The following is a 17,179-nucleotide window of genomic DNA, read 5'->3' as shown; positions in this document are numbered from 1 at the left end:
CAAATATCACCTAGTCGCAAAGACACAATGTGATAAAATGCCCAGTGTTCGCTTCAAAGAGCAAAGAATAAGTTGAAGCCATCAAACTGCGTGCAGATGAAGAATCAGGTGAATTCCATTTTTCAAACTAATGGACAGGTAGAAGCACAGAAGATGGTGTAGGGACAGTGTAGTGTAGGATTGGCCATTTATGGAAAATAAAAATAAGCCCCGATTGAGCTGGGCTCACAGAACACCCCACAGGGACGTGGTTCAATGATTGATGTCTTACTGTGCCTGTCCCGCCCTTCTCCCTTTAGGGGATTCACTGAAAGAACACACCTTAATAAAAAAAACATACAACTGACCCAACTTCTGCCGTGTAATGGTTTTTAAATCGCTCGTAGAAAATCTTTGACTTAAAGAGCGCGGTTGGTAGTTCACTTCCACGGTAATGTGAGACAAAACACTACTACACATTACCTGCACGACACCATTAGCCAACGGAGCCACACAACTTCGCCTTTGGGAGGGGGGTGGGGTGAGTGATGAGAGGGTCCCAGACGTTGCTCACTTGTCACTCAGTGCTGCCGCTGCTGCCTGAGGCTCGGGGTTGGGGAAACCGCAGTTCACGCCCTGTTCTGATTGACAGGCCGGCGGGCCTGGCTCTGTGTGAGGAGGGGGCGGGACTGCTCTCTCTCTCTCTCGGCTGCCTCTGGTTCCCCCCCTTCATCCCTCCCTCCCTCTTTCTGTGTGTGTGTGTGTTCGCTGGAGCTAGAGGGGGAGAGCGGGAGGATCCGGCTCACACAGCCAGAGCCGGGTCCCCTCTTACCCTCCGTATGCCAGGCTAGCCCTCCCCCCTCGCCGCTTTGGAGTGCAGCCTGTATATATTTTACTGAGCGGCGCTCTCCGGAGATGATGCTCGGCTCTTGACGCCGCTGAACACGCGTTGCTGACTGGAATTTGTGCTATTTAATCCTCTCACCCCTCCCACCTTCCTTTCTTGTTGTATGATGGGGAAAGAGCAGGAACTTCTGGACGCAGCTCGGATTGGGAATGTAGCGGTGGTGGAAAAATTGCTAAGTGGCAAAAAAGGATTATTAGGAAGTGGATCGAGCTCCATCCCACTGTCCAGCCTGCTGAGGTGAGTTAGAGAGATCTCCAGCCTGTTTTCTTCAGACCCGTGCGAGAGTGTGTATTTCATTACAGGTTGGGCTAGTAACCAGAACGGATACAAACACTTCACCCAGACTTCAGAACTGTGAGAGGTGATGTGACCCTTTCATTTTATATCCAGGTTCATTCTGTTTTGGAACACTGTACAGCGTTAAGTCAGCTTTTAAAATGTGAAATGCCTTGTTTTGTTCTATTGCTTAATTATTATCGATTGTATGCAAGCCAGTTAATACCTTTATATCCCCAATGAAAGAAATCCTGCTGAAAGAAATCTCCAGTCAGCTTTGTACTTTTGACGTGAGTGTAGCTCCGAGATGGTCATGTTTACAGCAGGGTTAGTGTTGGTACAGGTGCTAAGGTGATGAAATGTTAACGTGTCGAAATGTAAACCAGCCAAAACACAAAAAGTTGGAGAATCTGTGCTCTGAGTTTATGTTGTCACGATATTTATCACTTCGAAACTATAGAGTTCCATGAGATTCCCCCCCCCCCCAAAATGTTCGGACGCTTGTTGTCCCTGGACTGTATATTGCTGTGACATTAGACCACCGAAAGGTAAACAGGGGGCAGGAATCTCAAATAGTAAGGTCGGGGGTGGCGATGATGGGCACTAGGACCAGGATATGGAGTAGGACCATCGTGGTAAAAAATGCAAGCTCCAGGAGGATAGAGGTTTGCGGTTACACACTCAAAACATAACTGGAAAATGAAACGTTTCTTTTTCATAAACGAATAACGTGAAGGATCAGAGGTTTGTGTTCACATTCACTTCTAGTATTGCAATGGGCTTAGAGCGGAGCTTCTATCTTGGTCTTGAAAGGCGACTTTGTGTTTGGGATGGGAGGGAACAGGACAAAGCCAGATGCACAGGGAGGGAATTCCTCCTGGCGGCGGCGGCTTGTATTTCATCTGTTGGACAATGAGAGGGATGGGACACATTGTAACCAGTTCGGAGCTTTGTCATTCGGAGCTGCCTGTCGCCTGTGTGGGTCCATTGGAAAGCCGTACTCGCTGTTTGTTCGGAATCTCAGTTCTCCAACATCCTCGTTCCCTATTAATGTGGTGAATGGCTCTCGATTGACCAAGAGGGCGACGAAACCACATTAACAGGAACCGGGTGCTGCACCTAAAGTTTAACTTGCTGGACGTCTGTGGGTTTTGTTGGAACAACACTATATGACTCACTGACTTTTTAAACCAAGAAACGACGTTTCAAAAACGACCAACGGGACAGATCCCTTTCTTTACAAGAGAAAGTCCTCTTATGTGCATAACATGGCGTTGGTTCAGCGACAGTGCTGCTGGATGTTTGGAATAGCTGGAATAGCTCAATTGTCTGGGACGCTGGTAGTTTACAGATGAACCAAAGCCGTATAACAGGCTCCATCATCCCACGGCAATGAGGGTCATTTCCGACACACCTGGCTACTGCTGAGTGACATTCATTTTGATGGATAGCTGTTGAGCCTCTGTAAGCTGGGAGAAACTAATGGTATTTAAAACTGTGCTATAAACAAATATTGTTTCTGAAATTCTGTGTGCGTCTGATATAAATAAACTGGCCTATGATTTCAAATGTCTATTTATGAATTTACATGGTTGTGAGCCAAGTAGTATTCCTGGAACTGGGGAGTAACTGTCAGTGCAGGCATTTAAATGTAAAGGTTGACATATTTCAATATTTAGTGCTTCTGAAAGGAAAGAAGAATTCCATTATTGACTTACTTAATCATTCTGGATAGGATACATACACTTACAAGGAGGTTTGAAGTACAAATACATTGTTGGTAATCTATAACTTTTAAGTGACTGTGTTAATTACACAGGAAGTTAAATCATCATGTGCATTATTATGGTTTGTCTTTCAGTGATTATGTGGAGGATAATATTTATCCAGAAGTAGTACTAGGTCAGTAACTTTGTCCAGGACCATCCTGATGATATGATGAAAAATGCTCAAGAATTTCACAGCAAACATCTAGACCCAGAACGATGCTGTAGTTTTAAAACCAGCACCACCTAGTCATCAGCATTGAGAACCTGGGAAATAGAGAAGTGATTCAATATTAACTCAGTGGATAACATGAAATATAGAAGGATAGCCTTCTAGCTTGCTTTGAACAATAAGGAAGTTTCAGGCATCTGAACATAGAAGAATTAATAAATAAGCAGGTTACTCAGTCTGTCTGCCTCTTGGATGACCAGCTTTTATTGCATCGCTTCTAGAAGTGTTAGAAATGTGGACAGTATTCAAGTCTTGGACAGAGTTGGACTTGGTGTGCAGCTGAGACACTATAGCTGGTATGGAGGCATTGCTTGTGGTGAAGATGATATAGGAGATCCACTTGACATAGAGGCAATTGAGCAAAAGAAATGCCAACAGTTGAGGGAAATAAGAGTCAAGTTTTGGATTTTAATTTCATTTAAAAGATTGGAAGCAATTTTGAAGATTTGCAAGTCGAATGTTACTTTGTTCAGAGTGCACCAATATTAGGAATCATGGATATTGAAGGTGATTCAAAATAGAAAGCAGAGAAAACAATGGAGGACCCACAATAAATGAAAGTGGTGAAATCATCATGATTTATCATGATTCAAATGGAAAAAAGATTTGAAGTAAGTTTTGATCTGACAAAGCAGCTTCCTAAACCTGTGCATCACTGCCAGCCAGTAAGTAACAAATAGTACCAATGTACTTTACTATACACTGAGAGGAATTGCATTTTTATAGCAACCAGTTATAGTATGTAGTGTTTCACAAACAATATATGATTGTTTTGTGTTGGAAATGTTTTTTCAGCCAACGGTGTTTGCTGAAATCCTGTGAAGAGTAAATTATATCAATAATTGGTTATTTTCTTCAGTCCTGGTCACATGGCTGAAGACAGAATGCTGGTTAGGACAATGGAAGGACCTACTGGCTATGCAAAAAATGCTTTTTGATATTTCAGGCTTAGACTTTTTAACCAAAATGTAACATTTCCGACAGTACATCATTTCCTCAGTACTGCACTGAAATATCAGCTCAAAGAGGAACTTTAACCTACAATTTTGATAGGTGCTAGTGTGAGGGTTATGTACTAACTGATCTAAATTTGTATTTGAATTGTCAGCATCTGTCGTCCAATTTATCTTTGTAACTGTAGATATTTATGACAGTTATAAATGTTTTATATAAGTAACATCTTGACTAGTACAGGGTGGGGAGGCAGTGAACATATTGGTGCAATAGGAGCAATGCTTTACTTTGAAGTTTGGGAAAATGCTTGGGAGATTTTTGTCAGATTGCTTCATCTGAGTGCTCAATGCAGATAGTGAAAAAAAATGTAGAAAAACATGTTATCTTCCATTGCTGACATCCATCAACATGATGAGCACCACCATTTACCCCAACCTTCTGACCCCTTCCGAATAAAATTTCTTGCCTTTACCAAGCCTGCTGTTTTAATTGGATCAGCAGAAGGCGGGGATTCCTAATAGAAATCTCCTCCTTTCAACCTGAACAAGTATTATCTCAGAAAATATTCCAGTGTCTGTGGCAGATGTGTTGTTGGAGGCTTAAAACCTTATTTTGTTCTAAATCTGTCCTTAGGATAGGTACACCTAATCTGATTTTAAAATTTGCAGTATGAAACCAATTAAGCACAATCACACACTGAGGTAACAATGCTCAGTTTTATTTCAACACAAATATTTAATTTTCTGCAAATACAATGGAGATAATTTTGTATGTTTTTCTTAAAAATCTGCACCATACTAATCTGCTCAGATTGTAAACACTGAAATTTGACACACTTGGTGTACATTTATAATTTGACTGTTAATTTTCATTTACCCAGATCCCACATAATCACTTTAAGGTTTGGGAAAATGAAAAACAACAATATTTTGTACTGTTTAAGCCTAAATAAAGATAGAAGATATTTTGGTATGGAATAGGAGTGTAGGAAATTGGAGCAGGAGCAGGCCATTCAACCTATTGAGCCAGAACTGCCATTCAGTTCAATCATAGCTGATCTTCTACCTCAGCGTCATTTTTCTCTCAATCCTATATCCCTTGATATCTTTTAATATCTAACAGTCTATTGATCTCTGACTTCAATATACTCAGTTGTTGAGCCTGATGGATGCAATAAAGCAGTCATTATGATGCTAAATTAGTAATTCAGAGGCTGGAATAATAATATGGAGATGAGTTCAAATCTATTATGGAGGTTGGGAATTTGAATTCTGTTTTTTGATAACACCTTTGCTAATTAAAGGGCGAATATCAGTAAAGGTGTCCATGAAGCTGTTGACATTGGTACCCAGCAGGCCAAGCAGCATCAAAGGAGCAGGAAGGCTGACGTTTCGGGCCTAGATCATTCTTCAGAAGGGTCTAGGCTTGAAACATCAGCCTTCCTGCTCCTCTGATGCTGCTTGGCCTGCTGCGTTCATCCAGCTCTACACCTTGTTATCTCAGATTCTCCAGCATCTGCAGTTCTTACTATCTCTGACATTGGTACCCAACCTGTTAATGAACTTCTCTCTAGTGTCCCTACCTACCTCTCCAGCATGCATGTCTAGGCTCAGAACTGTAATGTATTTGACTTTTATTTTCCCTCTGAAATGATCTAACAATCTACTCACATATTACTTTACTGTTTAAAAAAGATATCCGAATTAAATGAATACACCATCCAGCGCTGAGCTGAGCAACAATGTTTGACATGGTAAAGGCAGGTTCTAAGCCCAGTTCTCCTGCAAATCCTAATTCCTTGATGTCCAAAAGATTGTTAATTAGCTTGAGGGAAGACTTGTACCCGCTTGGCAAGGAGGTCCCATGTCAGAAAGCTGCTGGCTGATCAAATAGCTGGCAGCTGCCTGGTTGCGATAGCGCCTCTGGGAGTGGAGCCCATAGTTGGGACTGCAGCAAGTTCCCAAAAGAACCAAGCTGCAATCAAACTGGACTTCAAGGCAAGTTCAGGGCCTCTTTGGGGCCAGGCTGACAGGCCCTGGCAAGGAAGTTTGGTACGTGTGTGGGGAACGTGTTGTGGCAAACATGGTAGGGGAGTGCAGAGAAAGTGCTGAGTTTGGGGGTTCGGCATAGTTTGGAGGAAGCGATATTGTCACAGAAGACTCGTGAATGTGGCAGCCACCACCTAGCCACATTCTATCGGGTGGACTGGATACTTGGAGCTATCTTCCCATTGTCACGGATAACATTTCAGCAAATGAGGAGGAGGAGGAGGATGCTGAAGATGCTTGGCCATGAATTGGCCCATGGGTGAACAATCCTCTCACTACTTCCCCATTTGTGGTAAACTGGCTGCAACAGTGGGTTGGTAGGTACTGGGAATGGCCTTGTGTCCTTGTACCCCGCAGTCTGCCAAACCATACCTAAGGATTGTAAATTTCAGCCCATTATGCCTTGATCCTTACAAAAAACTCAGGTGAGACTACTATGTAACTTTCTGAGTAAGGAGACACTGAGTAGACTCTCAGGAGGTCTTAGCAAAAATGATATTTCTTTTCAAAATATTACCTTTTTATACCTCAAAGGTATAAAGCAAAATATTGCTATTTAGTACAGTTTGAAATTTAATAGCAATATTAAGGATAAAAACTGAGCCACAATGGGCTTTGTGTCCTTAAGTTTAATAAGTCAAGTGAGGTAGGTGTTTTTTTAGATTATGGTCCTTCATGTAAAATTCACTGCTGGAACATGCTCCCTAATGTATTCCTTGTCTCAGTTTGTTGATTATAACCCCACTGTGACAAACAGTCTACACTTGGATGCATTATGATTTGGTATCCATGATATAGTAAAAGCTTTGGAATGGAATTTCCTGTATAACTGTGCCCAGAAATACATTGGGAATGTGGGAATAAAATACATAGGCAACCTAAAAATATTGTGGAACTTAAAGTGCGAGTTACAGATGCAAGTGCAATGAATCTAAATTTGCCTGGTCCTTTATGACTTGGCAGAGAGATTGAAAGATGAATGAAGCATTGCTGTTATATATGAGCTTTTACATGAAATTTTCTATAATTGTGTTTGCTCAGGGGCTTTCTTTAGATTATAGTCATGAAATTTCATGCACAGCAGGAAATAGTTATTTTTCCGGCACGTTATTGGGACTTCTGAAATACCCTACAAGACTTGCACTGTACCTCTTTGTTGAATGCATTTGAGCAAGTAACATTAAAAATTGAAATGCTTCCTCGATTTGCACAATCTTAAATGTGTTGCACCTAATGTGCATGAATAATGGTTGAGCGATTTGGAACTTTAATTTTAACGGAAGAGAGAATAAATGATTTGAAAGACAAAACAATTTGGGTGCCAAAAACAAAGTATAAACAGAATGTCAGAATCACTCAGCAGGTCATAGGGTGTCAATGTAAAGAGAGAGCAATGGTTAAGGTCAACGACCATTTATCACAACGGGAAAACGTTCTAGATAACAGTATTGTGGATCTACCTACCCCAGATGAACTGCAGTGTTTGAAGAAGACAGCTCACCACTTTATGAAGGGCTACAAAGAATGGGCATTAAATGCTGGTCCAAACTGTGATGCCCACATTCCATTTTAAAAACAAAAGTTGGCAAGTGTTCTCTATTTGGTATTCGACTTTCCATGGAGAATGCACCATTAATAATGATTGCCGGTTATTTGCCATATTAAATATGGTGTATTCATTAAATATGGTGTATTCATTAAATGCCTGTGAAAGTTTTTGAAAGACATGGTTATTCCATGGAGGAAAATGTAGGCTTTAATAGATTACAGAAAGGATTTCAGAAGTTAGTTTGGAAATTCCTTGTTCAGTGCTTACATTAAAATTGATGGATTGTGTTAAAATTTTTGCATCTTCTGGCCTTAATTGGCATTAGAATCTCAGAAAGAGGCATTATTTTGAACCAGATGTCTAAAGGTTTAACTTGCACAACTTTGCCTGGATTTTTGTTTAAAGAAATGTGTTTGTGGGTTAATGTGTCAAGGGGATGGCATGCATCAGTTATCTGCTTCGCCGAAAATAGGCTGTACTCAACTGAAAAAAGCAAGTCCAGCAATGATCGACTGGTACCACAAAGCAAAACTCCCAGCCATCTTTATAGTGGGTGTCAGTTGTGTTCTAATGGGATGTCTTATGGAATTTGAACAATTTGTTTTAAGTAGAATTAAACGGGAATTTAGGATTGGAAGTCAGACCTCAGGAGGCTTTGGAAAAGATGAGCAGACAATAAACAGAATAGATCTGGAGTAACCTTGAATCAACAGTCTTTTCGAAGTGTAACTTGTATCCAGGTAAATCATGCTAGGACATCATAAAGATGATGTTACGTCGAAAGAAGAAATTGGAAAAGTTAAGAATCATGATGGAACAGTTGAATTAGCTATCACTCAGACAAGTTGAGATGCTAAGTTTAGAATGAAATACTCCAACTGAAGATAATTTTTTAAGGACAAATAAAACATTTAAATGGGATGAAATACACTCTGAAATTTCCACCCTTGCAGGTCCTGGTGGATGTGAAATTAGTATTGTCTTTAGTGATGTTACTCCTAACCATCTTCTGGATGGGGGCTGGGCGCTTCGGTAGAGCTGGTTTATAAAATTCTCAGTGAGTAAAAATGAAAAATGTTGTCTCTTGTCTTGGGAAGCTTGATAACAAAAAGTGGTTTAAAAGGATTTTGGTTGTGGAAATGCAAGTTTTTGTAAAAGCAACAGGATATGAAATTTTAGTTGCAAAATATTTTGGAGCAAATTCTACGCAATGGGAAATCTGAGAACACGTTGCTCGTTGAATCTTATAAAGAAATTTCTTTCCTGTGGGATAATGAATATTTGACAGAAAAAAAAAGTGACTGCAAAGAGGTTAAGGATTGACCCTGCCAGTGTAAAACAGATGCTGGAAATCAGAAAGTTCCAAGTTCAAATGGATTGCTGCAAATCTTCGGTTGTGCAATTGTTTTGCCAAAGGAAATGCATGCACAGAGGTTATTTGATGTTCTAGAAGAGGCCAAATATTATTATGATGTGGTTCGTGGAATATGGATTTTTTTTTCTCTGAATTGTTTTGAAATATTGTTTGTGTATTATGTTAATTGTATTATTAACATTAAAAATATACAAGTAGATGGCATTGATTAACTATAATGAGGACAGATAAGGGTCATGGCTATGGGTTGGTTGGGGAGGGAGCCAGACATTTTTAATGTTGCAGCCAGTAATAAATCTAGCATCAAGTAAAACATTGGCATCTTGTTTCCTACTTCACCATCTGGTTTCAGGATGAATCAATAACTCAATCTTCACATGCCCTTTCCACGGTGAAGGGCAGTGTGTCATGAGCAGTGAACTCTTTATGCTGAATTGAAATGGCCCGTATTGGTGTTTTCTTTGGGCAAAAGTTTTTTATGTTGATTTTTACCCATTCTTACCTTTGACCATATCCTGATGAGATGTTTAAAAAATTTGGGCATGTCATGACATTGGCACAATGAGTGTGGCATAATCTGCCCCATCGGCCCCAACTTTCAGGTTATGCCACTGCAGGAGATTCCAGGCCTTTTTGTCTGCGTGCACTTCCTGTCCACAGAGCATTACTTCTAGTTGTGTTCAGTCTTGTTGTTGTAAATTCCTGAATACATTTTTATAATGAAGGTTGCTAGCCCATGATGATGCCCTTCCATCAGTGGTGACACAGCAGTAAGTTGACATGGAGTAAGTAATGGAGTTATACTCTTTGAAAGGAAATGACTGACTAGGTGAGAGTTGAAGTAAAAATCTGAAATGTAAATTCACTGAAAGCACCACTGGTGGCATGGACCATGGAGGGGGACAGGCAGTTGAGAGAGGAATGCAAGGTCAATAATGGTACTTGAACTTAAAAATAAATCCAGATGTGACAGAAGTTGTGAAGGTACTGAATGTAAAATATCAACTTATCTTTTCATTTTGTTGGTGACTGAGAGAACTTTTTTTATCTGACGTTCTGGCCTCTGAAACCATCACCATATAAATACATAAAATAAAGTTAATCTAATAGCCAAATTAATGTGTATATTGTGTAATCCCTTACAAAAAAAAGGTGAAAAGCGTAGTACTTGTGTGAGAGGTCAAGCATCCAGACTCCCCCTGTGATACATGCACAATCTGAACAAATCTCAACACGTGAGTGAGCTCAGTCTCTAATGAAGTCCCAGTCTTACAGTTGGCTGCTCCAAAGCTCATTATTAAAAATGTTCAGTGCTTTTTTTTTCCTAAAGCCTTGGCTCAAGCTCTCTGACTTCACTCTTGGTGATTCCCTGCTGTAAATTAAATGTACAAACAGAACGTGTAATAACGTTATCACTATACTGTTCATGTTCAAATTGATCAGTGAACAATTATTTTGCTTTCCACATTCATTTTGCAAAGATATTCTCCGTACCAAACTCTCTTCAGTATTCTAATCTAATGTTCCTTGATACTAACCAATGAGGCTATCCTCAAATGTTCACTGTGGATTAATTAATGCTATGATAAATTTGGTCTTAATAAAATGAGGATAAGGAAAGTGAGGCAGATCTAACTATCCCTGAAGTAAAAATTTTATTTAAGTCACTGTATTCAATGTACTGCATTAAAATTGGTCCTCCTCAAATTTCACCTGGATATTAATTGTTTTGAGTTAAGAGTGGCCCAGTGGATGAGAGGGTTACAGTACATGTAAGGCCCTCCAAACCTAAAAAAGTTAAATGCACCAAATGTAGATGACAATTTAATTGCACGTCTTTTCCTTTTGTTGGATAATTTAAAAGGGAGGTCATATGCTTAACGTAAAATAAGTTTTTTTTTTAATGTAAGAATTGATAATTAAATCTGGGACAAAATGTGTTTTGGAGATGCCATTATTGGTGTTTGCTTTTCAGGTTTGGTTTTCCTGAGACAGATTTGATGAGACAGTGTCATTTAGTTGAATTGAATAGATCAAATAAGCAAAGACTGGTCTCACAGTGGTCACTGCATAAGCTGTTTAATCAGCTGTGAACAGGCTTCTTGTAGCAGGTTGGATTGATGATCTGGTGGTTAATAATGTTATCCTCATACTGAAAATGTGGTGGTGGATGATTTAAACATTTTTGAAGTTTTATGACTTTTCTAATCCACATTGTACTTTTTAAAATGCATGTATCTTTAAATGTGCTTTTTACTTTTAATTACTTTTAGAGGTGCTCTCACATGTCTGGCCTTTGAAACGTAAGATGTAGGACATTGCTTTACTGATGTAGTAAGAATTTGGGGGTCTGAGCCGTTTGTTCCTGTTTTCCGAAATGGTCTGAAGTGATATCTGTGCTGGTGACAATGATGTATGTTTTGTTCAGTATGAGCAATAATGTCAAATTGCAACAGCATTTTTATGGGCTTGTTTAGATGCATGATCTCCACGTAAGTATGGAATTTAAAAATTAGGACGTAATATTAAATGTGAAGACCTCAATTGCAGAGCATTGCATTACATGCTGTTGAAAATGTATCAACATGCAGGGTGCTTTTTTTTTAAGAGGAAGAAATATAAATAAAGATTTAATTGAGCGTATTTGTTTCAAAATAGGTTACGGGATGATATGATAATGTTTAAAATTATGTGCAGATATAACACAATAGATGGAAGCAGATTGTCTCCAGTTGCTGAAGCGTCACAGTTACATGACTTAACGCAGGCGATTTAGAACAGATGGCAATAGAAACTTCTTTGTACAGAAAGAGTTCTAAGCTTTTGAAATTAACTCCCTATTCATTATAGCAGGAACTATGAATCTTCTGGATTAGTTCGGATGGATGGGTGGATGATGGCTTTTGGGAACAAGATGGGGAATCTCAAATAGGACTATTCATTCATGTGAAAAGTAGGCACTGATACTGGCTGCAGGGGCTGACTGAGGAGTTTCTCTGCTCTAATTTCAATGGACACCTCCTGTCTGCTTATTGAGCAACCTGGAAAAGAGCCTGGGATTTGCTAGTGACTGTTACATCACTCAACCAGACTTGAAAATTTTGATGAAAGAAGCAGTTATATGGTCAACATTACTGAGCCCCGTAGAAAGATATCTTTTGGATATTTTGGGACGATTGGCATATTTGAGGTGTTTTGTTCAAGAAAATATTGTATAGGTCATTGAGAATTAGTAATTCACTGTTTTATACTTATTTTGCTCCAAATCCTAATTTCTATGCATTTCCAAAATGCATACGTGAACCATCTCTAACTATCATAGGTAACAGAACCTTATGGCTACAATCTTTCACTTCTCTCTGTGTAGTATCAGATGGACCTCTGCTATAGAATATTGAGTATATTTTCAAGAAGTGAAAAGTATTCATTTTTGTGAATTCTGGATTCTATTGCAGCTTAACCGACTTGCAAAATCAGTTTATCCACTGTTGGAACTAGTGCAGAGATAGTAGGAACTGCAGATGCTGGAGAATCTGAAATAACAAGGTATAGAGCTGGATGAACACAGCAGGTCAAGCAGCATCAGAGAGGCAGGAAGGAATTCTGAAGAAGGGTCTAGGCTCGAAACGTCAGCCTTCCTGTTCTTCTGATGCTGCTTGGCCTGCTGTGTTCATCCAGCCCTACACTTTGTTATCTTGGAACTAGTGCAAGTAGTTTTTGCTTTGAAGTGCTATGTTGATTTAAAAATATCACTGCATTTAAAAATAAAGCAAAAGTTGAAAATCCGAAACTAAATCAAGTAAAATACAAGAGGTACATTAGTACCAAATGTGAAAGGACAGGATAACATTCTGTTTAAAAAGTCACGGTCTACAGTATTTTCATCCCTGCCCCTACTGAGCTGGTTTTGTAAATGTAATATTTAATGTAAAACTTGTATTTAATAGAAATGGAATTTTGTGCCAGGCTGTGCATGGAGGTAATAGATATATAACTACATGATCCTTTTTAATATCATTTATAAAGAAGGTTCTTTGCATTGTGATAACAAAAGTAATTGTGTTTCCTGTTTTTAAGTTGACCGGCATGAGACCGATGTTTAGTGGAACAGCACATTGAAACTCACTTTTATCACTTCCTATGTAAAAATTTAAAATGTTTGAGTGATACGTTGCCTTTTTACGATGAATGGATTTGAACCCTGAGAATTCAATTACTCCATCCATCAAAAATTACAGTTGTTCATTATCAGCCTCAGATTTACTTGGCCAGCATTTTACTGTGTTAGACAAAGGTGGATTTTTAAAATAATGAATGCAAATCTCCTCACTGGCTTAATTTCTAAAACTATTGTTTTGGGGGGAATACTTGGTATCCAGGCACACAAACTAATGCATTTCCATATCGGCTTTGATAATGGCTCAGTTTTCATCATTGGACATGATTTAGCAGGTATGAGATTACAATTCCCATGCTGACAGTATGTAAGGTAGGTCTAAATGGTATGGGAGGAGTACTCATCTGTGAGCTGTGAAATTAGAATCCTGGTAAACCATGGTATTCAGTGGCTGAGTGTATTACATGCTTGGCAATACTGTTGTGACATGACTGAATACTTTACAGTGGTCTGGGGCAAGAAAATATGCAGTGAATTCTAATGCTGACCAAAAACCTTTCAAATGCTGTCCAGTCCAAACACATTATATTTCTAATGGAAATGCAGTCATTTGAAGAATAGATCGCTTTACAGATTTTCATGCTGGAGCAAGAGTTTCACAGTTTATTTGCCCCTCTTCTAAAGGAGTCAGTGTCACTTTTCACAATAACCAAAACCAGACTTTCTGAAGGGCACAGAATTTGATAATTATAGTTGGTATTTTCATTGTTGTTCCCAAGGTGAGGAGATGAGAACTATCTTTTCCAGCACGATTTAAAGGAATCCTTGGTGACTGTCAAGTAAATTCCAGATTTTGAAGAAATTCTTCTTCAATTACGTTGTGCATTTGATCTATTTGCATCATTTAAACATGGGAACATTAAGAATTCCTGAAGAGCTTCTGAAAATGTACTTGTGTCTTGCAATTTTCTATTTGAAAAGAGGTGCAATAACTGTGGAAAGAGCAAACACACCTACTGGTATGTGGTGTGTAAGTGGAAACAATGTGTTGACAGAGTGCTTGCCCTCCTGGAAGGCTTTGCAAACCCACAGCAAATTACCTGCAATTCTGAGGAGCAGGGCACAAGGCTGGTGTGCTTAAAGAAGTTGTCTGAGCTGTCTGTCATTTTCCAACCAACTCCCACAGTTAACAAAGCAGTGCCTGCCGCACCCCTTTTGTTCTTCTTTGGGTTCTTTCCAGGCTATAACGCACTAATCAGCAACATCAGTCAGCCTGCAGCTCCTGCGTCCATTAAGCAGTTAACTGATGCAGTGTCCGCAATAACAATAAGTTCATTACCTTTTTAAATGTACATCAGGAAGTAAAGAAATTGGTTTCTGCCACCCTTTATGAATTACGGAATTTCCCAGATCAGTTGAAATGTAGATAATAGGAGCGTACCTAGCCCCTCACGCCAGCTGCAGCCATTCAACTCTATCATGGCTGATCTTCCACCTCAGTATAATTTGTCCACACTAGCTCATGATGTCTTTCATATCTAGAAACTGATTAACCTCTGCATTGAACATAGTCCATGACTGATGGTAATGGGTCTGTATCTACTTTTCCTATATCTCTCCATTGAGTATAATGTACCAATCCATCATGCTGCAGAGCGGGTGAGAGTAGAATGCTTTGGTGACCAGGGCTGCGTGTCCTGTACGCGTGAGCAATCCATTCCTGGCAACTGAACTGTGTTGTAAATAAGTAGATGCCTTGGATAGAGCTGTCATTGAGTGGAACTTTGGAGTTCTCCATAGACAATCATGCTGGTGCAGGTTTCCTGTAATAGCTTACAGAAAAGTTTCTGATTTGAAAGTTTTTTTTTTAAATTCATGAGATGTGAACATTTCTGAAAAAGCCAAAATTTATTGCACGACCTGAATTGCCCTTGAAGATGGTGGTGAGCTAGTTTTGTGAACCACTGCCATCCACATTGTGGTTATCAAGTAACTACAGTATGGTTCCAGGTCAGGATGGTGAGTGCCTTGCAAGTGAATTTGCAGGTGGTGACTCTATTATGCATCTGCTGCCCTTCTCCTGGTGATAGAGGTTGAGGATTCGGAAGGTGTTGTTCCAGGAAGCTTGCTGCAGTGCTCCTTGGAGATGGTACACGCAGCTGATAGTGAAGGGAGTGAAAGTTAAAGTTTGCGGATGGCGCATTAATTAAGCGGACTGCTTTTGTCATGAATAATATTGAGCTTTTTGAGTGGTTAGTAGCTGCACGCATCAGACAGGTGGAGAGTATTCCACTACATTCCTGACTTGTGCCTTGTAGATGGTGGAAAGGAGATGTCAGGAGGTGAAGCATTTGCTATGGAATTTGTGGCCTGCTGTTGTAGACATTTTATTTATCAGGCTGATCTAGTTTTGTTTTTAGTCAATGATAACCCCTCTGTTATTGATAGAGGATTCAGTAACGATAATGCTGTTATATGTTAAGGATGAATAGTTAAATTCTTTCTGGTTGTGGATAGGCATTGTCTGGCATTTGTGTGGCATGAATGTTACTTGTATAACTTTAATACTGCATCAGAGACAATACATGAACCTTAAACGATAAGGATTGCGGAGGATGAGAAAATGGATGGATTCCAACAGCTGGTATTGTTGGCAGCAATGTTTTGAGGCGTACCTAAGCTGAACAATCCTTTGTACCCCTATGTTTAATCATTTTCAATATCTATCCTAGTCTTGCCTCCAAAATGCACCAGCTTAAAGACTACCATTGATGATATTTGCTATGCAGGTTCAGAAGCTGCTACAGGAATACACTCTGCACAGATTTACAACTGAACTATAGTTCTAATTGTTTGTATAAATGTCTAATGGTAATTACCATTCTATTGTGAAAACCATTTGCCTGTTCTGATTGCTGTCTTACCATTCTAGTGCTTTAAGGTGGTGTTACAAAGATTGCAGCAACAGTAGTGGAAGGCTGCTGTGCCTCATCGTAGATTCTTGAGAAGTTCATGGGCTGAGAGATCTAGGAACGCTGGCCTGATGTGCGCAGTTTTGCATGGTGTGGCCCAGAGGGCTTTCTGATACCAAGAAAGATATTAGTTTGCAAGGATTAAGGATCCTGAAGAACTGCTATCCTGAGAGATACCAACATGTTCCTTTCCGGTTGCATAAAGAGAAAATGTTTGTGATTCAGAAGCAATTTGACTCTAGTCCAGGCCAATGATTCCCATTGTTCTAGAGACTCCATGACTATGCAGAAAACTGATGTCGTGCTCTAAAAGTTGCGCTGGTAATATGGATGGCCAAATCCTTAATTAGTACCAGGATGTGTGTCGTGAAAACATACACTGTCTCACTGTGTTTCACCTACTAGATTAGCTGGGACAAAAAAAACTTTTTTTTTTAAAAGAACACCTCATCGATTAAAGGGGAAAAAAAATTAATGTCTTGTCACCTCGCTTCTAAAGTATGTGCAGTTTGACTCTCTTTCAGGGGCATTAATGGAACATACTGAAATTTCATGGAGTAATGATTAGCCTATAATTAAATTTAAGATTATTTGACTGTAACTGGTAAGGAACAGAACCCAAAAAAAAATTTAAAAAGGCAAATGAGTCAATTCGGGAAGAGTTAGAAGAAATTAATGGAGCTACTTCACCTATGGGAAATTGAACATTTTTCACTTTGTATTATGCAGCACGCATGATTAATCCAGCGGAAGATGTAAAGAGGCTGCTTGCTTGACATGCCTAAGTGAGTAGCTGTGTACTTAGAAAAAGTGGATTTGGGCTATGGGCAGATTCTTAAGTATTTTAAGAAAGCGAAAAACCCAATTGTCTCATCACATCATTCACTTTCACTGCATGCTGTTTCACCGTGCCTCAAGAGCCTCCAAAACACTGCTACATATTTATTTCTAACCAAAACTGAAAGAACTGCGACTGCTGTAAATCGGAAACAAAAACAAATTGC

At 39.4% G+C, this 17,179-nt stretch overlaps 1 protein-coding gene across 7 annotated transcripts in view; it reads left to right on the top strand.

The window, feature by feature from the left end:
* The first annotated feature begins 746 nt into the window (after positions 1 to 746).
* Positions 747 to 17,179, top strand: part of anks1b (ankyrin repeat and sterile alpha motif domain containing 1B) — a 737,478-nt gene continuing 721,045 nt past the window's right edge. For all 7 annotated transcript variants that reach the window (XR_007264449.1, XM_048610130.1, XM_048610129.1 and 4 more), the window contains exon 1: positions 747 to 1,123. Coding sequence is in view for 6 of the 7 variants with exons in the window: in XM_048610130.1 (XP_048466087.1) it covers positions 990 to 1,123 (134 nt within the window). In the remaining variant the exon portion in view is untranslated. The remainder of the gene's footprint in view (positions 1,124 to 17,179) is intronic.

The sequence above is a fragment of the Rhincodon typus genome, chromosome 22, assembly GCF_021869965.1.
Source record: "Rhincodon typus isolate 14 chromosome 22, sRhiTyp1.1, whole genome shotgun sequence".
NCBI classification, from domain to species: domain Eukaryota; kingdom Metazoa; phylum Chordata; class Chondrichthyes; order Orectolobiformes; family Rhincodontidae; genus Rhincodon; species Rhincodon typus.
Note: the sequence above shows the minus strand (reverse complement) of the source record. Positions and strands in the feature narration are given on the sequence as shown.